At 43.9% G+C, this 27001-nt stretch overlaps 1 protein-coding gene across 1 annotated transcript in view; it reads right to left on the bottom strand.

Annotated features, from left to right (window-relative positions):
* Positions 1-241: 241 nt before the first annotated feature.
* The window catches only part of LOC124711723 (translation initiation factor IF-2-like), an 85081-nt gene continuing 58321 nt past the window's right edge, over positions 242-27001 (bottom strand). Inside the window, exons 4-5 of the mRNA XM_047241932.1 lie at positions 14263-14741; positions 242-1775 (exon numbers count right to left, since the gene is read on the bottom strand). Coding sequence (XP_047097888.1) covers positions 1328-1775; positions 14263-14741 — 927 coding nt within the window. The 3' untranslated portion in view covers positions 242-1327. The remainder of the gene's footprint in view (positions 1776-14262; positions 14742-27001) is intronic.

Raw genomic sequence — 27001 nt, 5'->3', positions numbered from 1 at the left:
AAAATGTATCCCTTTATCGAAGCTAAAATATTTCTATATTTGCAAGTTCTCCGGGAAAAAATGTTTACATTACGCAGCAAAGCAAACTTGTTGCTTTCGCACCACATAAGTGGGGTAAGATATTGTTGTGAGAAGTTAGTATACAAATTTTTATTGGTCAGTAGGAATAGGCAGGCAATACGTTTTTACGTTAGAGGAGATAGCGAATTTGATATAAAGAGCAGATAGAAAGAAACAACTGTTTTAGCATTTAGCAACAATTTTATTTAAGATTTCACACGCCACTATAGTAACATCTGAATTACAATTTTCACTCTCACTCAAGCTGCAATATTCACAATAAAAAAGTATAAATAAAAGGTGCTTTCTGACAGCAAAATTTCTAATGAAATCACAACAGCTGATGCAGTCTCCACACAAAGTAAGTCACACAGTTCGTCTTGCTGTGTAGTAAATGTCAAATAGTCGCTACGTGATGACAGTCATCTGTCGAAACGGAAGTCACTCCCTGTTAAAAATACTAAGATGTCATTAAAAGTCACAAACGTCACAAGCTGTCCTGTCCTGACCGAGAGCTGAGGTCCTGTCATAAGTTGAGACTGCAGGTCAGCTGCAGTGGCTGTGGACTGCACCCAAATAGGAAGCACGTATAGTCGAAGACCATCTCAGAGCACTGGACTATCCTGAAAGCTCGACATGGGATCGTGTATGGAAGGAATATGGGGCTGGAAAGTTGCTGCTGTCTAATGAACATAAAAACAATTATTGAAATGAAATTTACAAAACTTGTAGAACACCATTTCAGTTGAAAAGAAGCAAAACTATTGAGAGTTGAACGACAATTCGTGTATTTTTATAAACAAGACACGTCAGAAGTAAGGAACTCAGATTTCATGTACTAGCGGTTAAGGAGAATAACAGTAAGTGTTTGTTTCAATTCTCACGCCTGAAGAATACTGCGTGTCCTTTGTTTGACTGACGTGGATACAGAAACTCCAAGGCAGTCATTTGTACTGTTAGGTTTAGTGGAAGGGTCTCCGGTCTATTACTAACTTTTTTGTCAGATATTTTTGTGCGAACGAATTGTATTCTGACACAAGTACAGTGGAGACTTCGATGCTTCGTCAGGAAAGGAACCTTAGTAACGCAGGGCATCGATATATCAATGATAACAAAGGCATGTGTGTGGATCTGTGGGGAGGGTGGTAGGGAGGGGGCGGCATTTTAACACAAATAGCAACTTTCTGTTAAGGAATTTCGTAGGATTCAGTGGTAAAATGGACTAGGAAGCCTTCAGAAGTGTTATGTTGATTCCCTTTCGTATGCTCTACGCGTTGTATGCGATGAAGGCGGGTCTACGGTTCTGCTGTTGCTGCTGCTGCTGCTTCCTGTGGTTCTCGACTACCTTCTGGGCCTCCAGGTACTGCTTGTAGGCCTGCGACGCCGGGACTATCCCGATGGGAGGGGTGCCGCCCGCGGGGCCGGCGATTGCGGTAGCGGCGGGGGCGGCGACGGCGAGTCCGCCGGGACCGACGAGCGCCGTGCCCATGGGGGCGGCGGCGGCCACGCCCCCGGGTCCGGCGAGCGCGAGCGCCTGCGGCTTGACCTGCGCGACGCTGGGGCCCGGCGGGTCGGCACCCACCACCTGCTCGGCGTCCTCGCTCTCCGTCGGCTTCTCCTCGCTGCTGCCCGACTCGTCGGAAGCCGGGGAGTCGCCGCTGGCGGCGGCGATGTCGCGCAGACGCTGCGACAGCAGTGCTCCTTGCTGGCTGTACCTGGCGTATACAAAAAATTTAGCCGTGGCAAGTTTCCTGATAACTACAATATTTAAAAACATAAAACAGCTTGCGCAAATGGCCATCACAAAAATACAGGACACAGTAGCTCATCTGTTTACATTATCTGGACGTATTCTGAAAGCTAAATACAATTCTGTGCTGGAAACACAAGAAAAGAGTACGAATTGATATTACTATGTTTACGTTGTTTGTTTAGTAAGATATGTGTATACATGAACAGGGAAGGAAATGTTACCTTTGACATTATGTAATTAATCTCTATGGTTTTTGGCAGATATTACTCTGTTCTGTTTTTCCTAGTGACAACGATCAGTATACGTTCGTTATTATTGTGCCTGTGGTAATACCAAAAAAAAGTCAATTTAACTGGATCTAGACTACCATTTCGTACTGAAATCTGAATCTTAAGGGGGGTAGGACATCAAACGGGCCGACTTAGAGCAGGAGAGGCACCACAGGATATTTTAATTTCTACTGTCTATACTTTTACAAATAAATTCATAAAACTTTGTCAGCATGACCAGGAAGGATTCAGGATTCATACTCATAGTAGTGGAAGCTCAAAAACGTAGCAAAATACCTTTTTTTACATGTGGAATTTCGTCATTTTTTTTCACTTACTACTGGCTGCATTTGTTTCTGTAGGTACACTTTTCTTCCTAAGTAAGAGATATTCTTCGGTGAATTTTGCACAGGATACAAGCAGTACTTACAGATATATGAAACTCTAGAATTTTCCAAATCTATTAAAAACTATGGTAAAAATTGAAATAATTAACTGTAAAATTTGAGTTTTTTCTAAACAAGAAGTTTAAAATGTAACAGTTCATTCATTTTTTCATAAATTAAATAAACTCTAGAGTTTCATACACATGTAACTATAGCAACAAATACAGCCAGTAGTAAGTGAAAAAATGATGAAATTTCACATGTAAAAAAATGTATTTTGTTACGTTTTTGAGCTTCCACTACTATGAATATGAATCCTGAATCCTTCCTTATCATGCTTTCAAAGTTTTATGAATTTATTTGTAAAAGTATAGAGAGTGGAAATTAAAATGTCCCGTGGTGCCTCTCTTGCTCCAAGTCGGCCCGTTTGACGTCCTACCCCCCTTAACATAATTTAATTTACTGAGGATTGGAAAGCAACTTGAATACCAGTTCGTTTTGTGGTCTGGTACTATGAAGACGCCTTGTTCTATGGTGTAATATAGTAAACATGTTTTCGATTTATCCTTAACAAAATGTACCTGAATTTTACTACATACGAAGTCCGATATCTGAGAAGTAAACCCAATTTATCCTTGACATGCTGACGTAAGTTTCAGATTGTTTGCATCGTGCTACGTATCGTGCTAAGAGCTGGTCAATCATTTATTGTCTTGCTCGGAAACAAATAAGCGAATTTTAAATTTGGCCATTCAGTACCATCGTTAGATTGGTGGCAACAAGTATAATATACCTTTAGCAAAACTTGTAAAACTTGTTTTTGCTATGTCTTGACGCTGCACGACTGTGTGATCCGCCTATGTCTGAGATGCAATTAAAGCAAAAGTAAAAGAACAATATTTTCGTAGAAAAAGGCGAGATTATAACGGTCAGTCTCACCTCGAAAAAAAAAAAAATGGTTTTAGAGATTGGACAGCATCATTATATAACACTAAAACGTCTGACCCACTCGCGTTTTTACTGTCTTTGCAGCGGTCCCACTAAAGAGGACCAACGACGCTTCGATTGTTGTTGCTTTGGTCCTTTTCAGGGGGGCTGACTGCTGGCTTCTGTTGATGATCTTCCACTATATGCTGTATGTAAGTGTTACGTCGATGGTTAAGTTGTTTTAGTGTTCTGTGATGGCGCTGTCTAATATTCGAAATGGTTTTATTTGAAATAGTCATTCTGTTGTTGCAGTCTTTGTAGGTTTGCTGTAGCTCTACTACACACTACTTTATCCTGTGCACGTCTCTTAGTTGCTGTATGACTATTGCAGGTGAAGTCGTCTTTAACTGGAGCACTGTAGACAACCCTGAGTCTTCCTCTGCAACTCTGTCCCCTCCTTACCTCACACGTGCACTTACTGCTGGTGGACAAAAATATGGAAACTCCAAAAACGCAACACATTACCGTGTCCAACATGGTGTAGGAAAATCGTTGGCGTACAAAACAGCTTTCAGTCATCTCTGAATGGATAAATACATGACCTGTTTGTTTTCGGGGGAGGCATGTTCAGGCAGCGATGACAGAGGTGGATTGCCATCAAGCACCGTTCTCTCCACAGTAGACCAAAAAGACTCAACAATTGTGACCTGGTGACTGTGGTGTCAGGGAAGACGCGACAGTTCATAGCGGTACGCACAAAACCAGACCTGGACGATGCGAGCTATGTGAACAGAAGCCCTACCATCTTAGAACACAGCACCACCATTGATGAACCAAAACTATGCCAAAGGATTAGCCTGATGAGCCAAAATGTTCACATAATCCTTGGCAGTAATCCAGATTTCTCATGGGCCTCAAGGAATACCAAAATATGATTGCCCAAATCATCACCGAACTTCCTAAATGTTTCAGTCCTGGGACATAAACTTAGCTATAAGTTTGAAACAGTGTGAAACAGGGCTCATCCGACCAAATGGTTTTCTCCCATTGCTCCACAGTCCAGGTTTTACGTCTTTGGCACAACGTTTTCCGATTACGGACATTTGCATCACTGACAAGTGGTTTTGAAATTGCAGCTTGCCCTGCAGTTCCCAGCTAACGAACTCACTTCATGTTATTTTGGTGCTGTCAGGGTCCGCGAGTGCCACATTCAGATTTGCAGTCACGTTTGCACTTGTCATCCTCCTGCTTTTCGTCAAATCCGCTTCAATGATCGTCCGTTACGATCACGCAACACACATTTTCGTCCGCGTTGTGACTTAGCACTTGATGTTTTTCCGCTTCCCCTGTATGCGATATATAGCTTCGATATGGTACTTCTTGAAACACCAAACACTTCAGCTATCTGGTTCCAGAAGCACCCAGAATACGATCACCAACAATTTTCCGACGTTCGACTTCAGTGAGCTCCGATATAACGCATCCACAATTAATCAGAGCAGTGTTCTGACCGGACTGACTCTTGCAACGTATTGAGGACATTGAACAGGTACCGTTCATTGTCAAAATACCGTTCATTGTCAAAAACAACAGCGCAACCAGCAGGCTTTTGTAGCGTATGTATTTATGTTGAGGCAAGCATTCCTCCAGATGCTCCTATATTTTTGTCCAACCCCTCAGTTGCCTTCATTTCCAAATCAACTATTACTTGATATCTCAGGGTGCGGCCGTCAATATATATATCTTCGTTTAGTCAAGTTGTGCCATAAAACTCTTTTCTTTCTCCACTAATTATTTACCAGCCTAATATTCAGTATTCTTCTTCAATACCACATCCTACTCTCTTCTAGTTTCTTCTTGTCTATACTGTTTACCTGTCACGTCTCACTTCAAAGCAGTTGTAATATTATTGGTAACTTCACAATGGTTAAATGAAGGATTGAGGTGGGACTTCGTCAGTACAGAACAGAATTGTTATGTCTTTCATGTATGGTATACTTTTTGACTGTATTCATATTGAAAAATTTGTGCTGTTAGCAGCTCTTAATAAAAACAGATTAGTAGAATAACTTCATGAAGAATTAATGCAGAGGGAATTACTCCTTGAAGTTTATAATTAATGATGTACTGGACGATACACAGTTACATGTCCACCCGAATATAAATGTGATTACACAGTTAAGTGTTAATGGTCCCCTCTATCAAAATCCGCGAGAAAAGTTATATTTTTGTACCTACACATCTACTAAAAGAAAAAGCACCTAAATTGATACAATAACTCTTGAAATTCCAATCAGACGTAATTGCATTTCATTATTTTACTATCACTCTCCAATCATATTTGCTCCTGAAATTAGAAAAAGCAACCACGAGAAATTAAGAACTTAGTCATGTATACTGATTAATAGTTTCGTAATTATTAATATGTAATGTTTACTGATACACTATTTCATTTGTGGCGACTTAAAAAAGGTCATCATGTACTCTACTTTTCCTTCAGGATATTTTTCACACTAACATCAATAAAGATAAGTTTCAAAATGAATGAACCATATTCTCGAAAAGACATCAAAAAGTAATTTACCTACTGAATTATCTTTACTTGTATGTAAAAGGCAAAAGCTGTAACAAAGAGAACTATCTGAATACGTTTGATGCAACTGTGTTCGAATACAGCAGTTTAGCCTAAACAGCTCTGTCCAGGCTACCCGCCGTACAAAACTGTCAGATTGGTAGTCTCCGCAGAAGGCGCTGTCTCTGAAATAATGTTCGTAGGCTCAGAAGTACTACTGGGTTATACCAAAAACTTTATCACAGGAATACTATCATTTCCATATTACACAATTAATATGATTTATTCTAAAAATAATTGGATTCGATAATACAATATTTGGAAGCTTTAGTAAATTAGTGTATATTATTTATAATTGTTAATACAATCTTTTTCTTCTGCTGCACATCCACTAATGGATGTTTGCGATCGCATTAGCCCAGTCTTCTCTCTCTCTTCGAGTATGGATCAAGTCTCCAGCATTTATTATTCCTGTCCACTGTCTGACGTTGCGGAGCCATGACATTCTTCTCCTGCCAATTCATCTCTTGCCATCAATTTTCCTCTCGATTATCGATTGAAGAAAGTGAACTTCTTATTTTGTACCAAATGATCTAAGTACGCTGTTTTCTTACAATACTGAGTATTAACGACAGACACGGTCACAGAACGCAATGCCTATTTTTTAATTACTGTGAACATTCATATGCACATTTAAACGTTACAGTGTTGGGGAAATAGTTAATTTATGAGCTCCTTCTGCATTCCATCCAGTTGCCACAACCATAACAGTAACAGCTACAACATTTCACAAGGTACAATTAGACAAGATAAATTTATTAGTTATAATTACAAATATAGCAAAATACATTTAGTTTCTAAATTATTGGTTACGTAAATTATTGAGTGGCGATTCAGGGGAAGTCTACGTTTAGCGTGTTACAGAACAGTGAAATTTAGCATTAGAAAGCCGGTCTCAAAAAGTTCCAGTTCTAGTACACTGGTAATAAAGCCAACCAACTCAAATTAACCAGTTTGTACCTTAGATAAGACAATGTACTCAAGAGAACTGATATAAATAAACAAATGTTGTTTGCATAGTGTTGGAAGATCAGTTACTGTGAAATCTTAGAATTTATTATCACTGTGTGTCTCAAAACGTAAATTTGGTTAATTATTAGGGAAGAGTGAAAATTTCACCTTCTAGCACAGAAAGGAGATCGGTATCAATAAGATTTTGTTTTTGTCATGTTGGAATATGTTCCACAATAACGTATTTGTCGACATGGTTTGAGGCGTAATAACTTTTATACTGTATTGTAAGGCAGATTTGTATTGTTTAATAGATAAACAGGAACACTCTTTCGATTGTTTAATAGGAAAACAAGAACACCCTTCCGTCATAAAACTAGTGGAGGTTAGTAAGGAGTGTGTTCGTTGTTGTAAAACAGTTAAGAAATGGCGGATTAATTGAGATGTGGACCTTGTTGTATTGTAGATAATTTAATGCCACGTCAACTAGTGGTGAAAAGTTTGGGAGAGGGAGAGGGAGAGAGAGAGAGAGAGAGAGAGAGAGAGAGAGAGAAGCAGTTGCGGACGATCGACAACTAAACATATATGGAATACCTTTCGCTGCAGAGAGAGAGAGAGAGAAGCAGTTGCGGACGATCGACAACTAAACATATATGGAATAGCTTTCGCTGCAGACATATCAGAAGAAACTTACTTCTCACATAGACAACTGACTATAAGCGAACTTAATACAAAATGGGTGCGGCGTGTGATAAACGTCAAACAAATGCATGTGTGTGAAGCAGAAATTTACTCCAATGTTTGGATAGAAAGAAAAATTTAATTTGTGCATCTGTTTATTTTATGACTGAGACGGTAATCTACTACGTACACTGAAAATGAAACAGCAGTCGATGTTGTTGGTGGAGATCGGGAGTTCCTCACCAAAAGGCACAAATTATGTTTAATATTTCGCTAAGATTTTATATATGTAAACGGGCTAAACAAATGGCGAACACTGAAAAAGCCTTCTGCGCCCATGTAAAGAAATGAAATGAGACTGTGAAACCGGAAAAACCATGAGAATGCATTATCCCAGAAAGGTGGTTTGATGATGGAAAAAATAAGAGACTGAAGTACGAACGGAGTGAAAATTGACTCATCACCTGATGTGGCACTCCTTGATGCCTTCCTGTTACCATATCTAAATAAATTTATGAACAGAAAACGTTTTCAGTACAATATAGAGATTCGTTCACGGTAGCCTGTAAACCTTCCAAAACTGCTCATCAGCAGTTCAGATACATGCGTGTGAAGATCGGATTTGTAAAGTACTTGTGTTCCTTAAGGAACATCTATCTGACACTTCGGAGTTGGTGGTACCACCATGAAAACAAAACAAAATTATCTGTGATGCGTCCACATATCATTGTTGACAACTCATGATTAATTATGGAAGATTTATCGTTACAGGAAGATGGTGACACAAGATGTACTGCCGAGAGTCCAGACTGAATGTATAGGGAAAAGCTTCGTAAGCGGCGCTATCCATATTGGGTAAAAGGTATCAGCTTGGTTAGAAGCTTACAAGTAACGGAATCATTCAGCGCTCTGACAGCTGGGCAAAATTTTCGGCAGAGAATTGTGGAACTGGAATAAAATGGTGTTCTATCTCGTGGGAGAAAATTTATCAATATTCATCCGCCAGTCACCTCATTAAATGCACACACAGAATTATACAGTGTGTAGGGAGTGGTGGGGTTTCAGTTACACTCTAACGTCCACAAGAGATAGCGACAGCGGGAGAGAGAGTGTGACAAAATATTATTGTCAGGTGTTACGCCTGAACCGTAACTGTCGTTTGTCTCTCAGAACAGTTGCCCTCCCTCGACATTTTTAATATGTAGCATAAGTTATTTATGTCAGTTGGAAAGCTGAATATTCGTTTACGATCATACATTCGTGTCTAAAACTATTCTGTTTAATGTGCTCTTCTATCTGTGTATTGTCGGCCCTGTATAGTACTGCTTTATCTCCGAATAATAGCTGGGCTACACTTATGAGGTTCGTAAGAGAAATGTATGTAGCCGTCTGGATATGGTTCATTCAATAAAATCTTGAATTCTTCTAATTAGTTTCGTATTTAATCTCAAAATTGTGGAGTATTTCTCAAAAGGTAAAGGCAACAGAGAGACAGTATTGACGTCGAGCTTGATAATAGAAGCAAGACTTAGGAAATCAAAAAACTATTTCATTCTACTTGTGAAGCTAGACGTACCGTTTTATAATTTAAAGGCGAGCAAGATGTTTAAAATCATCGTGAAAATTGCGACACGATGTAGGAAAATGGATAGGAGGTAATAGAAAATATATTCTATGAAGAGTTTACTACAAATCTGTCACAGTTGCCGCACCTGTATTTTGGCGACTATTTCCGAACCGACTAGTTTATTCTCAGGCTTGGCGTATTGAGGTTGCAGTGAAAGTGCCTGATCTTAATAACAACCATCTAAAGTCGAGTGAATAGGGTCTCCCGTCGCGTAAACCGTTCGTAGGGTGCAAGTCTTTCGATTTGAAACCACTTCAGCGACTTGCTCGTCGATTGGGATGAAATGATTATGAGTGGGACAACACAACACCCAGGCCCTGAGCGGAGAAAATCTCCGACCCAGCCGGGAATCGAACCCGGGCCCTTAGGATTGACATTCCGTCGCGCTGACCACTCAGCTACCGGGGGTGGACTTTTGTGATACTGAATTTTGATCGTTTGAAAGAAGTGAGATGTAAAACATAGTGACAGGCACGTGCTGCAATTGGAAAATTAGTTTCGTTTTTAAAGTATTCTAAAGGGTTCAGCGTAAAAATAAGTACCTATCTGAAATTTTATAAACACTTGAATTTTCGGATGAGCTCTCACTAGTCTAATGACCGATGTCTCTCACATATTTTTCATTAACTGTAATACAACACGATGAGTTTCATAATTTTTGTCCTTAAACGGACTAGCAACCGAAATATACCATTTAATAATTGCCATAGACGAGATGAATAGAAACTCACATTGGATGAGGACGGAAGTGCAACATCACTGTATGAGGATTTAAAATCATTTTTGCTGGGAGCTGCTGAGGAGGCTCCTGGAAGAGAAGGAGGAGGAGCGAGAGGTGCCGAGTGTATCACTCAGGCCTTAAGAGAGAGGAACGAAGAAAAGAAGACTGCTTACCAGAAATGGTTAAGCTCGAAAAAGGCAGGAAGATAGAAGTCACTACAACACAATTGAGAGAGAAGCAAAAAGGGTGGTTATCCGGGTTAAAACGAATAGTGGGAGAAAGGATGTGCCGACCTAGAACATTTAGTTGGATAAAACAAGGCATTAGAAGGTTGACGATTTATACGCAGGTGAGAGCTCCTGTTAAAATTAGAAGAGTAGCTAGAATGATTGCCATTTAGCAGACGAAGATGTGTTTTAAGGATCTTCTTACAGAAGACAGGGAACAGTTTCGAGAAGATCAGAATGAAGTGGAGATCTATCTTGTGGAGGAAGTGGCTGACACTGAAATTTATCAGGCCCTACAAAAATAAAAAAAATTGAAAGACAGCCGGTGCTGTAGGCACAGTAAAGAAATTATTTAAGCATGGAGGACCTAAACTAGCAGCAGTAGTAGTAACTATTTTTAATAAAGTACCCCGAGGATGGAAGACATCACACGTTACTGCCATACATAAGAAATGGAGCAGGAAAGACATGACGAATTACAAGGAAATAAATGTAATTGCTTTGGTGAATAGGTTGTTTGGCAGAATAGCAAAAAACAATTTGGACTGGAAAAGCTGCAAATGTCATTGTATCTCATGAACAGTCGGGTTTTACTAATTGAAATAGCTGTGTTGACAACTTGTAGGTATGACAGATGTTTCAGAAAATGATAGCAAAGAGCAAGATTTGTATTTGGTGTTTGTTGATTTAGATAACGACCATAACTCCGTGCCTCGGAGGCTACTATGGACACTACCGGAAATGTTGGAGTGGGTGGTACATTAATAGAGTTGGCGAAAAGGATATGCGAAGCAATTTTGACGGTTGGTAAGATATCCGAAAGCCTTAAAACAAGAAATGGATGTTCTAGCCTTATTTAAGCTGGATGTTCTGGCCTTATTTGAATTGTATTTAGAAGTCGTCATTGGTTAGTGGAATAGACACTGCAGAGTACGGCGTCAACATTCATACTGTTTGCCGACGTTAAGAATTTATGGGGGAATGACCCTTTTGGATCGACTGCGAAATGAATGTGTAAGAATGAAGATGGGTGCTGTTGAAACAATCAGAGATGCGATTGACGCACGAGCACTGAAATGGTACGGATATGTCAGGTGGAGAAACAACGATGGGCAAAGTGTTTGCTCAATTGGTCTCCGCCAGGGAGAAGGAACCGATGGAGGCTCAGGGTAACATGGAGGGTAACTATGGGAACTGTAGCCGAAGCCTTGCAAAGGAGAGCTGTTTCGGAGGAAGACTGTCAGGGTACAAGTGTGTGGCATCTGAGAACAGGCAATTGTTGACAAGCGGAAAAGCCTGCTACAGTAAAGTAAGTACTTACAGTTTTCAATAGATAGCAGTTTCACAATAATTAATAAAATTTGCTAACTAATCTAAATTAATTAACGTAATTATACATTATCCATTTAGGTGCCATTAGTCCAGCATTGCAACGTCCCGAAATATATTTGTTTGCATTCTTTCGGCCCATATTCTTCTGGATTGATGTCTTATCAAAAAATTAGGTACAACGTAATTACGACCAACTGCAAATATACCGAAGGGTGTAGGCAGGTTACTCCCCAAAGATTACTCTCTGAGATGCAAACGTCACAGCATAGCGATACGCACATGTACAGATAGCAGTACCACGTACGAAAGGTATAAAAGGACAGTGCATTGCCGGAGCTGTCATTTGTATTCAGGCGAGTCATCTGAAAAGGTTTCCAATGTTATTATAGCCGTACGACGAGGATTAAAAGATGCATAGGACATTCCACTTCGGAAATAATTAGGGAATTCAATATTCCGAGATCCACACTGTCGAGAGAGTTTCGAGGATACCAAATTTTAGCGATTAACTCTCAGCAGTGGCATTCACTTAACGACCGAGAACAGCGGTGTTTGCGTAGGGTTGTCAGTGGTGACAGACGAGCAACACTGAGTGTGAAAGCAGTGTGGAACATCACAACAAACGTATTCGTTAGAAGAGTGCAGCGGAATTTGACGTTAATGGGCTATGGCTGCAGACGACCAAAGAGAGTGCCTTTGGTAAAAGCACGACATCGTCTGCAACGCCTCTCCTGGGCTCGCTACCATATCTGCTGGACCCCAGACAACTAGAAAACAGTAGGTTGGTCAGATGAGTCCCGATTTCAGTTGGTAAGAGCTGATGGTAGCATTCCGAGTTTGGTGCAGTCCCCACGAAGCCATGTATCCATAGAACTGGTTATGCTCGTGTAGTCGGAGACCATTGTCAGCCATTCACGGACTCCATGTCCCCAACCAGGGATGGTACCCTACTGGTCGTTAAAATTGCCACACCAAGAAGAAATGCAGATGATAAACGGGTATTCATTGGGCAAATATATTATACAAGAAGTGACATGTGATTACATTTTCACTCAATGTGGGTGCATACATCTTGAGAAATCAGTACCCAGAACAACCACCTCTGTCCGTAATAACGGCGTTGATATGCCTGGGCATATCTTGGCACGCTTGGATGGCGTGTACAGGTACATCTGCGCATGCACCTTCAACACGATACCACAGTTCATCAAGAGTAGTGACTGGCGTATTATGACGACCCAGTTGTTCGGCCACCATTGACCAGTCGTTTTCAGTCGGTGAGAGATCTGGAGAATGTACTGGCCAGGGCAGCAGTGGAACATTTTCCGTATCCAAAAAGGCCCGTACAGGACCTGCAACATGCGGTGGTGCATTATCCTGGTGAAATGTAGGGTTTCGCAGGGATCGAATGCAGGGTAGAGCCACGGGTCGTTACACATCTGAAATGTAACATCCGCTGTTCAAAGTGCCATCAATGCGAACAAGAGGTGACCGAGACGTGTAACCAATGGCACCCCATACCATCACGTCGGGTGATACGCCAGTATGGCGATGACGAATACCCGCTTCCAATGTGCGTTCACCGCGATGTCGCCAAACACGGATGCGATCATCATGATGCTGTAAACAGAACCTGGATTCATCCTAAAAAATGACGTTTTGCCATTCGTGCACCCAGGATCGTCGTTGAGTACACCATCGCAGGCGCTCCTGTCTGTGATGCAGCGTCAAGGGTAACCGCAGCCATCGTCTCCGAGGTGATAGTCAATGCTGCTGTAAACGTCGTCGAACTGTTCGTGCAGATGGTTGTTGTCTTACGAAAGTCCTCATCTGTTGACTCAGGGATCGAGACGTGGCTGCACGATCCGTTACAGCCATGCGAATAAGATGCCTGTCATCTCGACTGCTACTGATACGAGGCCGTTGGGATCCAGCACGGCGTTCCGTATTACCCTCCTGAGCCCACCGATTCCATATTCTACTAACAGTCATCGGATCTCGATCAACGCGAGCAGCAATGTCGCGATACGATAAACTGCAATCGCGATAGGCTACATTCCGACCTTTATCAAAGTCGGAAACGTGATGGTACGCATTTCTCCTCCTTACACGAGGCATCACAACAACGTTTCACCAGGCAACGCCGGTCAACTGCTGTTTGCGTACGAGAAATCGGTTGCAAACTTTCTTCGTGTCAGCACGTTGTAGGTGTCGCCACCGGCGTCAACCTTGTGTGAATGCTCTGAAAAGCTAATCATTTGCATATCACAGCATCTTCTTCCTGTCGGTTAAATTTCGCGTCTGTAGCACGTCATCTTCTTGGTGTAGCAATGTTAATGGCCAGTAGTGTATTTCTATGGATGACAATGCGCCCTGTCAGCAAGTTAGAATTGTTCGCGATTTGTCTGAAGACAGTTCGAGTGACTGATTTGGTCACCCATCGAGCATTTATGAGACATAATCGAGAGGTCAGTTCGTGCACAAAATCCTGCACCGGCAACTCTTTCGCAGTTACGGACGACTGTAGAGGCGGCACGGCTCAGTATTTCCATTTGATGAGTCATGCCATTCGAGTTGCTGCAGTACGCCGGGCAAAATGTCCGACGCAATATTAGGAGTCATCCCACGACTTTTGTCACCTAAGTGTAGCTGGTGACTTTATTCGAAGTGGTCTGAACAGTAGAGGAGCCGCGTACCTCTGGAATCCACTGTCTGAGGAATCGGCGGCTGCGGGGGCGGCGGCTTCAGGGACGGCTGGGGCGGCGTCGGCGGGCTGCCGCTGCTGGAACTTCTCGGGGGCGGGCTTGCCGCCCAGGTGGCGGGGCGGCAGCAGCGCGGCCGGCGTGAGGGCGGCGCCGCCAGCCAGCAGGCCGCGCGTGCCGATGTTCTGCAGGCCGAGCTGGCGCAACACGTCGTAGTTGCCGAAGAACTGCGGCTGCCCCACCAGCACGAACTTCTGGCCCGGCCGCGGCGCCAGCGGCGACAGCGGCAGAGGCAGCGGGCTCAGGCCCGGCTGTTGAGGCTGCTCGGCGGGCGGCAGGCCCTCGTCCAGGTCCTCCAGGCGCGCCGGCGCTGCAGCTGGGGCCTGAGCTGGAGCTGGAACCGCCGACCCTGCAGCCGACTCTCCGCCAGCCGCCGCCGCGGGGGACGACGCCGGGTTCTCCACCTTCTGCGGCTGCAACAGCACAGACCCTACTGTAAGAATTGAGCGCTCACCGGTTCTTCGGCGACGTGAGGCACGGTACTTAGGAATCGTTGTTGTTGTTGTGGTCTTCAGTCCTGAGACTGGTTTGATGCAGCTCTCCATGCTACTCTATCCTGTGCAAGCTTCTTCATCTCCCAGTACCTACTGAAACCTATATCCTTCTGAATCTGCTTGGTGTATTCCTGTCTTGGTCTCTCTCTACGATTTTTACCCTCCACGCTGCCTTCCAATGCTAATTTGGTGAACCTCAGAGCACGTCCTACCAATCGATCCCTTCTTCTAGTCAAGTTGTGCCACAAACTTCTCTTCTTCCCAATCCTATTCAATACCTCCTCACCGAGCGAGGTGGCGCAGTGGTTAGACACTGGACTCGCATTCGGGAGGACGACGGTTCAATCCCGCGTCCGGCCATCCTCATTTAGGTTTTCAGTGATTTCCCTAAATCGCTCCAGGCAAATGCCGGGATGGTTCCTTTCAAAAAAGGGCACGGCCGACTTCCTTCCCCCTCCTTCCCTAATCCGATGAGACTGATGACCTCGATGTCTGGTCTCCTTCCCCAAAACAACCAACCAACCAATACCTCCTCATTAGTTATGTGATCTACCCATCTAATCTTCAGCATTTTTCTGTAGCACCACATTTCGAAAGCTTCTATTATCTTCTTGTGCAAACCAGTTATCGTCCATGGCTACACTCCATACAAATACTTTCAGAAACGACTTCCTGACATTTAAATCTATACTCGATGTTAACAAAGTTCTCTTCTTCAGAAACGTTTTCCTTGCCATTGCCAGGATGCATTTTATATCCTCTCTACTTCGACCATCATCAGTTATTTTGCACCCCAAATAGCAAAACTCATTTACTACTTTAAGTGTCTCATTTCCTAATCTAATACCCTCATCATTACCCGACTTAATTCCACTACATTCCATTATCCTCGTTTTGCTTTTGTTCATGTTCATCTTATATCCTCCTTTTAAGACGCTATCCATTCCGTTCAACTGCTCTTCCAAGTCCTTTGCTGTCTCTGACAGAATTAAAATGTCATCGGTGAACCTCAAGGTTTTTATTTCTTCTTCATGGATTTTAATACTTACTCCTAGGAATCATCATTGACGAAAGGTGGAACTTCGGGAAACACATTGACACCGTAACCCAGAAAGCCATTCAAACATTAAACAATCTCGTCTCCTTCGGACACTAAAGATTTCATCCTTACCGTAATCTCATACAAATATACCACAACAGTATCTTAACCTCAATAGTGGGTTACGGCTCGGGAGTCTGACACACGGGCTCACTAGGGTTGTGCCTGCCATGACAGTGAGAAGGGTCCAGAGAAGCATGATACTCAGATCTGTGGGGGCCTACACAACAAAAAAATTGCTACTTAAACCTAACTAACCTAAGGACATCACACACATCCATGCCCGAGGCAGGATTCGAACCTGCGACCGCAGCGGTAGCACGGTTCGAGACTGTAGCGCCTAGAATCGCTCGGCCACGCCTGAGCAACATCTCCAGGGGGAGCCCTATTAGTCACAATGAGGCTCTGCCCCCTGGACATCAAAATTAGAAAGCAGGCCTCGTGGTTCTGGGTCAAAAAAGGAACATCACGAAGACAGAAGAGATCTTAGGAACTGGGGTTGAGGATAAGGGTGAGATACGGCAAAGGGACGAGCAAATGTGGCATAAACTATGGGAGGCGGATCAAACAGGACGTAGAACTTTTGAATTCCTTCCGAGCGTTAGGGAACGGCTGGAAATGAGATACTTTGAACCCACTCGAGGACTGATCCATTTTCTCACTGGACATGGGCCATAGCGGACATATTTATGTTGGTTTGTGAAGAGGGCCACACCCGCGTGTGAATGTGGTGAACCAGAGGGTACCCCCGATCATGTGATCTACGAGTGCCCCCTTTTCAATGATGTTGCTTCCACATTACGTGACCAATTACCTGACCGCGACGCATACCAGTTACTAAGACAAGAAGACACTTTTCAAACTCTCAACAAACTAACAGATGAGGTATCAAGAAAAGTGTTAAAGGAATACGTGAGGGACATAAATTAACGTAAAAATTGAGACATACCAAATACTGAGTGGGCGTCGAACTCCTATACCACCTGCGTGTGGATAGGCCGACTTTCCTCGTACAAGACTAGGGGGAGTGGGTAACAACATCACCAATACTAGACAAAGCACCGGACTTGACTTGGGTTAGAACTAGTTAGTAGGACTTAGATTAGGAAATTAGTTATTAGGAACCTGCAGCGAATAACATCTTTGGCCTGCCCAGTGTCAGGGGCACGCCCATCGGGATTAGCTCGATGGGCAGGGCACTACAAGTAGGTTTATATATCTCTGGCACAACTGTGACGCTGCAGGCAGTAGAGTTTTAATTAAGACAATATACATTAAATATTAACACTAATAATAGTAGAAATTTAGCTGCCCATTGTCATCAGTTATAGCTGTAGCTCACAAATTAATTAAACCTATAATTAGCTGCAATTGATGTTTGAACAAATTAGGACCCACGAATCATATAAGGAAGTGGGTTATGTTTGTATAATAATTATTATTATTGAAATAAATTAAAAAAAATAGTACTGAAAACCCTTCTAACAGCTGCTACAAATAGCTGAAAGCCCGAGTTCTTGTTAATCATTGCATCTATTTTTTAATAGTAAAAAATCGGATTTTTTTCTATTTCCCAAGTTTAATCTGTAGCTAAAACAAAAAATTTCAATAAATGCTTCACAGAGCCCTGGCCATGTCAGATTTTTCAGTCTTGAGGTTTCGGCGACTTCCTCTGTCGTCATCGTTAGGAGACATTTCAATGGGCCATTGCATACTGGGTGGTTATAAATAAAGTGCAGCTACTCACAGAGGTAGAGGGTGGACTGTAATTATCATGTGGCAATGAAACTTGGTAGATATTCTAATGCGTTAATGTGGAACCGATTTACATTGGAAAAAAAAAGTCTCCACCAGCTGCAAATATGGCGCTATGGACGCAAGAAAGATGTATAGAAATGTTTCCATATGTAATGGATTAGGAACCGGACGTGGGCCGAAAAGGTTCAAATGGCTCTAAGCACTATGGGACTTAACATCTGAGGTCATCAGTCCCCTGGACTTAGAACTACTTAAACCTATCTAACCTAAGGACATCATACACATCCATGCCCGAGGCAGGAAACGAACCTGCGACCGTAGCAGCAGCTCGGGTTCCAGACTGAAGCGCCTAGAACCGCTCGGCCACAACCGCCGGCGCAGAAAAGGACAAACCAGTGAGAAAGGCATAATGTTGATGTTATTATTAACCGATGCTTACACAGTTTGTACAATACAAGCACAGGACTCGTCGACCTGATGCTGTGCTGATCCACATTCACAACTGCTTGCCAAAATATTTTTTTCGTGCGTAAATCGGTTCCGTATTAACGCATTAGAATATGAATGAAGTTTCGCTGTAATATAATATTGCAGCCCACTTACGACTTCTGTGAATAGCTGGTCTTCAATGGTAACCACATGGTACTGAAGTTGGGCGTCATGGAGACGTCACCCATTCAAGGAACTTCCATATGCTAGCAGAGATTACATCAATGTATAAAATCATGGGGAGGATACTGTATACACCATAAAATCTACCCTTTCGACGCATCTTATATAACTGTGATCGTGCAACTAATTGTAAGGTGGTTGGATCCTGTGTAAGCTAAGTACTGAAAGAATGAGAAATGATTATAGCAAGAATGAAAACCACGGTCTGTAGCAAGGGTACAAGTATATACTTACGAAAAGGAAATATGGTCGCCAGTCCAGAGACGGCAAAAGTAATTTCGAGGAACTCTATTGTAATGGCTTCCTGGTTTAAAAGAACTGCTGAATCATGTCACACTTCAATAATAAAAATGGTTGTAATCAGATGTGAACACACTCACAGGCTCTTACAATAACAACTATCTGACACTATTAATGCGACAAACTATGCCATGCTGGAATTTACTGGTTATTTCAGAAAGGAATGTGTAATACTATCTTAGGTATGTCACTTGACTAGGTCAAGCACTATTCTATAGAATGTTGGGGACCGTGAACCTTTACTTACGATATTTACTCAACTACAGAGCAATTACTTCACCTGCGATGAACAAAAGTTAACTTTTAGTTGGCCCTCTAATATGATTGGCTAGTCATGACGTAAGGGAAGATGGAAAGAAAGAGGCTATTCGTGGATGTCCATGTCGTCAACGATTGGTAGCTGTCCGCCAAACAGCGTTCGGCTTCTGGTCGGCAAGTTTTCCTCCTGTCCCCGTTGGACTGGGATGGCAGGCAGCCAGGACGCCGGGAATTTGTAGCCATCTTCTCTGTTGATGTTGTCAGGCTGCTTAATAATTTCGATCGCCTCCCGTATTTTTCGTTCTCGCATCCACGATTCTTTCGCCAGTACTCGGGCTTCCTGGAACCTGATAGGTTGTCCACAGTCACGGTGGAGTTCCGTTATCGCCGATTTATTATGTTGTTGTAATAGTACAAAGCGTTCGTGTTCTGCTACTCGTAAGCTGACAGGTCTCTCTGTTTCTCCTATGTAGGCAGCTCCGCACTCACACCGTAGTTCGTAAACACCTGCAGTGTTAAGATTGTTGACTACATCCTTGGTGGAACCTATCATTTCGCGGATCCTGGAGGCTTTAGCCTCTTTCCTTCCATCGTACCTTACGTCATGACTAGCCAATCATATTAGAGGGCCAATTAAAAGTTTTACAAGAGTGACGTCAGACATCGATAGTCTGTAATAAATAGAAGCACCTATCCCCATGCAAAACCAGTCGTGCCCTGAGGAAGGCCGTTGCAGTTCGGCCGAAACGTCAGTTTTAGTTTATTATTGTTGTTAGTATTTAGCAATGACGCGGCATAATACCCAGAAGAATTTTAATCACTATGACACCGGCCGCAGAAGCCTTCGTTCTTTTAATATATTCGTAAATTTCACTACACATGAATGGACAGTATCGTTTTTGCCTACATTTTTGTGACATGAATTAATTATAATGTTATTTTTTATATACTACATATCAAAAGCGTGCCAGAAATGTTATTTATCAGTGTAACATCATAATTATTGTTCTTTTGCTTAGGATTGAGTTATTTCGTTTTAAAATTAAAACTGCTGTTTTGTCAAAACTTTGTTTACTGGACCCTCGTCCTTTTTTCCCTGGGCTCTTCATATGTAATGAATTATGAATGGGAAGAGGGCAGAAAGGGTCAGACAAGTGAGAAAGACATAATGTTGATTTTATTACAAACCGCCGCTTAGAAAATTTAGTCAGTTATGAGCACCGGAGAGGTCGATGAAATGCTGCATCCGTGAAACTTCGTGATCAACAGTTGCTCACAGCCATTTCGGTTGGAAATTGGCAACGTGTTCATATCTACTGGCCTTCAGATCGGTTGGAAGCCGAACGTGTCCCTGTTACGGCGTACTTTTAGATATCTCGCAGACCATGCATCTGGAAAATCTCTGGAGATAACAAGTGCGTGGAAGGTTGCATTAAGCAGATGTTTCACTGGGCGTGCCATTTGCATGGAAACCATGGTTTCCACAGAATACTCTCCTCCAAAGCAGGAATCACTAGCTGTACAAGGAGGTCTCGATAACGTGCAGACGTCAGGTACCTGTCAGGTCATCTGGGTGTACGCTCCGAGGCTAAAGAATCCATACCCTACAGTCACATAATGCGAGGAGCTCTTCGTGCAAAACACGTGTATTAAAAGTACCCCAATTTCGGCAGTTCTGTGTATTCACTGCTCACTGTAGTGTAAAATGTGTCTCGTAACTCCCGACCACCTGTTGGGGATCGGTCACTGTCCGGGTCTGCGGAGAGCTGTTGGCAAGTGGGATGCACTCAGCCCTTGTGAGGCCAACTAAGGAGTAACCTGATTGAAAAGTAGCGGCTTCGGTCGTGTAAACTGACAATGGCCGAGTGATTCTAGCCTACGGGTAGTCGATCGGTACCGTTGGGCCTTTTGATGCCTGTTCGGACGGAGTCACCTATCATCAACTTCGATCTGTGCCAGAAGCCGAAGACAAATACCGAAGACAAACTCAGATCGTTGCAGCTCATCATGAGGTTACAGTTACTGCACCGTTTGGATCTCGTACGCCACAGTATCTCTCCTGCGCCACACTTTTCATCTCAGAGTGGCATTTGTAACCTACGTCATCAATTACGCGCTGGATGCATTCCAATCTGTTTTCCTCTATACTTTTTACCTTCTACCGCTCCTTGTAGTACCGCGGAAGTTATACCCTGAAGTCTTAAGAGATGTCCTACCATCCTGTCCCTTCTTCTTGTCAGTGCTTCCCGTATATTCCTTTCCTCGCCGTTTCTACGGAGAACCTCCTCATTCCTTACCTTATCAATCCACCTTGTACTTTTACGGTTACCAATGTAAAATAGACCGCAAAACTTTCTGTACTCTTGACCATGGGATGGTCTATTCTGGTTACACTGCACGAGCACTAGCACGTGCTGGATGGTCAGTTACACCAACAGCAACCTCGTCAATAGCTTCAACCGGCTTAGGACGCGCCCAGTGCAGTTGGGATGTGCAAGCAATATTTGGTCAACATCTTGATGGATACAATCATTCTGAGTGTTGCATTTCTAACAATTTGAAAATAGTACATACTGTGCCAAAAGGACCACTCATAAACACTTTAGAAGAAATTGAAATCTTTTCACTTCACAAAAGTAATCCATTATCTGTTTTAAACGAACAACTTCAGTTCAAAGATAAACATTTCTTTGAGCTTTTCGATGATCTGCTTTAGAATGTTTACTCTTCTGTCCTTTGTTTTTTAAAATTATTAAGACTTTCAGGAAATATTTTATCTTTACATTGTAATTTTATTTCACTAAACATTATTTTATGACTGACTATCTGATTTAGAATTTTTGCTTATATGCTTTTAGACTGCATATTGCTAATTCACATCCTTTAATTTTTGACACTATGGCTCATAATATTATAATTTTAAATTCCTTCCATTTTCATTATTTTTATTTGTTTATAAGACTGGCATATAACTTAAGGAATAGCAATGCCTTTTAAAAATTGTCACATGTAATTTACATACCAACTTCATAGACAATATTTTATATATATGGACAACTACTTCATATCGTATTTGTGCAGTACGTCGTATACATGTCAGCTAAAGATTATTGCAGCCTAATCATTGAAAATCGTTTCAATAAAGACATGTTGCTGCTCAATAATACATCGTCTGACGTGATACTCTTCGCTTTTCCACTTCCGCAACAACTTCGTTACAAAGAAGCCTGCTGCCACATCTTTGCACTGGCGTTTGTCCTCACCATGGCAACCACTAGTTCGCCCATCGACTTTACAACAACTTCAGTGGAAAGAAGCCTGCTGCCTCATGTTTGGAACGGCGTCCAACTTCACCATGGCAACCAGTGGTTCCAAATGGTTCACTAACAGGCCATGAGAGGGCAACCCATGTACTGCCAAACCGAAGTTCATTTATCCTACATATTTAAATATTTTTAACGCTTCTTAATTGACAATAGCTGTTTAATAAGCTAAGTTTATTGTGTACTTATTTTTAATTCTTGACAATGTTCTTTTAACTAAGAAATTTTAAATTGTAATTCGACTTATAACTCATTGGTTAGTAATGACATCATGCCGTCAGAAGTGGGTAGAGCCTCCATTATATATAGTAAGACGTGCACTGGTTTCTCCAGTAAAGATTCTCCAAAAGAAAGAGTTTCCTACTCAATGGTAATTCATCGTTTTATTGCTTTATAACTTTATGTATTTTCTTTAATGTATATAGCCATCTAATTAAAGCTTTGTATACAACTTGTAAGTCTGAAGATGACCACAGTAGTGGTCGAAACCAGTCACCTTGATAAATAAATTGTGATCAAGACTGTTTTTAATAGTAAGTATTTGTAAGACATGGATGACTGCCTCTCCCATAATGTATTCAAAAGCACCTTCAGTTGTTTGGGCTGGGCGCCACGGGGCATCTCGCTCCGCTTGGCTTCAGCCCGGTGTTTATTCGCGAGATCCACGTCCAGGAAGGCAAACATTGACAAACAGCGGCGGCGTCGGCGCGCAGGCGGTCACTGCCCCCAGCGTCCCTATCAGAGCGGGCTGCCCGCCACGTCGTGCTGCGCTGTTTCTTTTTCGCCGCCACCAGTTCTGCCACCTCTTCACGCAGGCCGTTCTGCGGCCCGCTCGCCGACTGGTCCGGAATGCGAAGCGACGTCGCCGTGCCGGCCGTTGACCCGTTCCGCTTAATGGTGGTCGATTTGGGATGGAAATAGCAGAACCGGCAAATCGAGTCAAGTTTACGAGTATTCCAGCAGCTTGCGGCGAAGAACGCGGACTGCGTGTAACCGCTGACTTCGCATTCAAATTACTGTAACGGCATTCCTGTTCGCAGGTGCAGCCGAATAGACTCTATATTCTAGCGCGCCTGCCACCTTGTCGATTACAGTGTGTACGTCTCTCCACATAACCTCTTATCCATTTCGGAAAGCAGTATACCACTCTGGGATTATAGCTTCACACGTACACCGTATAGTCACTGCAGAGTATCTTGCACTGTTCTCGATTACTGATAAGTGGAACGACTGTAGTTAACAATTTGAGTACCAGCCACTTACACTGAGGTGAATAAGTCATGGGACAGCGCTATGCCCATATTCATATGGTGGTAGTATCATAAATAAAAGAACAATGTATTTGCGGAGGTGCCATTTGTGCCGGCCGAAGTGGCCGTGCGGTTAAAGGCGCTGCAGTCTGGAACCGCAAGACTGCTACGGTCGCAGGTTCGAATTCTGCCTCGGGCATGGATGTTTGTGATGTCCTTAGGTTAGTTAGGTTTAACTAGTTCTAAGTTCTAGGGGACTAATGACCTCAGCAGTTGAGTCCCATAGTGCTCAGAGCCATTTGAACCATTTTTTGCCATTTGTACTCAGATGGAAAAGTTTCCGACGTGGTTATGGCTGCATGACGAGTGACCGAGGACTGGGTGTTTCCATTGTCCTCATCATTTCATTATCATTTGTGACAGTGGCTAGATTGGACTGTGTACAAAAGGTGGGCTGTGTAAAAAATTGGGACTTTGTACGGACGCTGATGACCGCGTAGTTGAACGCCTCACAAATCAAATGTCATCATCATCAGGGAATTCAATATTCCGAGATCCATAGTGCCAAGTGTGTGCCGAGAATACCAGATTTCAAGCATTGCCTCTCTCTACGGACAAACCTAGTAGCCGTTGATATTCACCTAACGACCCATCGCAGCGCCGTTTGTGTAGCAGACAAGCAACACTGCTTGAAATAACCGCAGAAATCAATGTGGGACGTACGACGAATGTGTCCGTCGGAGACTGCGGCGAAATGTGGCGTAAATGGGCTATCGCAGCAGACGACCTACGCGAGTGACTTTTCTAACAGCACGACATCGCCTGCAGCACCTCTCATGGGCTTTTGACCATATCGGTTGGAACCTAGGTGACTGGGCAATCGCGGCCTGATCAGACGAGTCCCTATTTCAGTTGCTAAGAGCTGATGGTAGTATTCGGTTGTGCCGGAGACCCCTCAAAGCCATGGACCCAAGTTGTCAACAAGGCACTGTGCACCGTGGTGGTGGCTTCATAATACACTCCTGGAAATTGAAATAAGAACACCGTGAATTCATTGTCCCAGGAAGGGGAAACTTTATTGACACATTCCTGGGGTCAGATACATCACATGATCACACTGACAGAACCACAGGCACATAGACACAGGCAACAGAGCATGCACAATGTCGGCACTAGTACAGTGTATATCCACCTTTCGCAGCAATGCAGGCTGCTATTCTCCCATGGAGACGATCGTAGAGATGCTGGATGTAGTCCTGTGGAACGGCTTGCCATGCCATTTCCTCCTGGCGCCTCAGCTGGACCAGCGTTCGTGCTGGACGTGCAGACCGCGTGAGACGACGCTTCATCCAGTCCCAAACATGCTCAATGGGGGACAGATCCGGAGATCTTGCTGGCCAGGGTAGTTGACTTACACCTTCTAGAGCACGTTGGGTGGCACGGGATACATGCGGACGTGCATTGTCCTGTTGGAACAGCAAGTTCCCTTGCCGGTCTAGGAATGGTAGAACGATGGGTTCGATGACGGTTTGGATGTACCGTGCACTACTCAGTGTCCCCTCGACGATCACCAGTGGTGTACGGCCAGTGTAGGAGATCGCTCCCCACACCATGATGCCGGGTGTTGGCCCTGCGTGCCTCGGTCGTATGCAGTCCTGATTGTGGCGCTCACCTGCACGGTGCCAAACACGCATACGACCATCATTGGCACCAAGGCAGAAGCGACTCTCATCGCTGAAGGCGACACGTCTCCATTCGTCCCTCCATTCACGCCTGTCGCGACACCACTGGAGGCGGGCTGCACGATGTTGGGGCGTGAGCGGAAGACGGCCTAACGGTGTGCGGGACCGTAGCCCAGCTTCATGGAGACGGTTGCGAATGGTCCTCGCCGATACCCCAGGAGCAACAGTGTCCCTAATTTGCTGGGAAGTGGCGGTGCGGTCCCCTACGGCACTGCGTAGGATCCTACGGTCTTGGCGTGCATCCGTGCGTCGCTGCGGTCCGGTCCCAAGTCGACGGGCACGTGCACCTTCCGCCGACCACTGGCGACAACATCGATGTACTGTGGAGACCTCACGCCCCACGTGTTGAGCAATTCGGCGGTACGTCCACCCGGCCTCCCGCATGCCCACTATACGCCCTCGCTCAAAGTCCGTCAACTGCACATACAGTTCACGTCCACGCTGTCGCGGCATGCTACCAGTGTTAAAGACTGCGATGGAGCTCCGTATGCCACGGCAAAGTGGCTGACACTGACGGCGGCGGTGCACAAATGCTGCGCAGCTAGCGCCATTCGACGGCCAACACCGCGGTTCCTGGTGTGTCCGCTGTGCCGTGCGTGTGATCATTGCTTGTACAGCCCTTTCGCAGTGTCCGGAGCAAGTATGGTGGGTCTGACACACCGGTGTCAATGTGTTCTTTTTTCCATTTCCAGGAGTGTAGCATGGGATGTGTTTATATGGAACAGACTTTGACCTCTGGTCCAACTAAACCGATCACTGACTGGAAATGGTTATATTCGGCTACTTCGAGACCATTTGTAGCCATTCAGCAATTGGATTTTTGTGGATGACAATACGCCTGTCAAGGGGCTATAATTGTTTTCCGTTCGTTTTAAGAATATTTTGGACAGTTCGACCAAATTGTTTGGCCACCGAGGTTGCCTGAAATGAATTCCACCAAACATTTATGGGACACAATTGAGAGGTCTATTCGTATGGTTCAAATGGCTCTGAGCACTATGGGACTTAACATCTGAGGTCATCAATCCCATAGAACTACTTAAACCTAACTAACCTAAGGACATCACAAACATCCATGCCCGAGGCGGGATTCGAACTTGCGACCGTAGCGGTCGCGCGGTTCCAGACTGAAGGGCCTAGAACCGCTCAGCCACACCGGCCGGCAGGTCTATTCGAGCACAAAATTCTGCACCAGCAACACGGTTGTACAGGCAGCATGGCTCTGCAGGGGTAATTGTAACGACTTGCAGAGTCGATGCTGCATTACGCTGGGCAAAAGGAAGTCCGAAACCATATTAAGGGGTGTCCCATGACTTGTTTCGGCAACGACCTTGCCACAGAGCATACACCGGTTCCTGTCAGATCACCGAAGTTAAGCGCTGTCGGGCGTGGCCGGCACTTGGATGGGTGGCCATCCGGACACCCATGCACTGTTGCCATTTTCATGGTGGACTCAGCCTCGTGATGCCAATTGAGGAGCTATTCGACCGAATAGTAGCGGCTCCGGTCACAAAAAACCATCATAACGACCGGGAGAGCGGTGTGCTGACCACATGCCCCTCCTATCTGCATCCTCATATGAGGATGACACGGCGGTCGGATGGTCCCGGTGAGCCACATGTGGCCTGATGACGGAGTGCTTTTATGACTTGTTTCACCTCAGTGTACGAAAGTCTACTCACTCCAGTGCTAGGCTGTTATCTCTGTTTGATTTATTCAATGCAGGGCGTTTTTACTGTAGTTCAAATTCTGGCACAAACTCAAGAAAAAAATGTGA

Source organism: Schistocerca piceifrons, chromosome 8 (genome assembly GCF_021461385.2).
Source record: "Schistocerca piceifrons isolate TAMUIC-IGC-003096 chromosome 8, iqSchPice1.1, whole genome shotgun sequence".
NCBI lineage: Eukaryota > Metazoa > Arthropoda > Insecta > Orthoptera > Acrididae > Schistocerca > Schistocerca piceifrons.
This window is presented reverse-complemented; position numbering and strand designations above follow the sequence as displayed.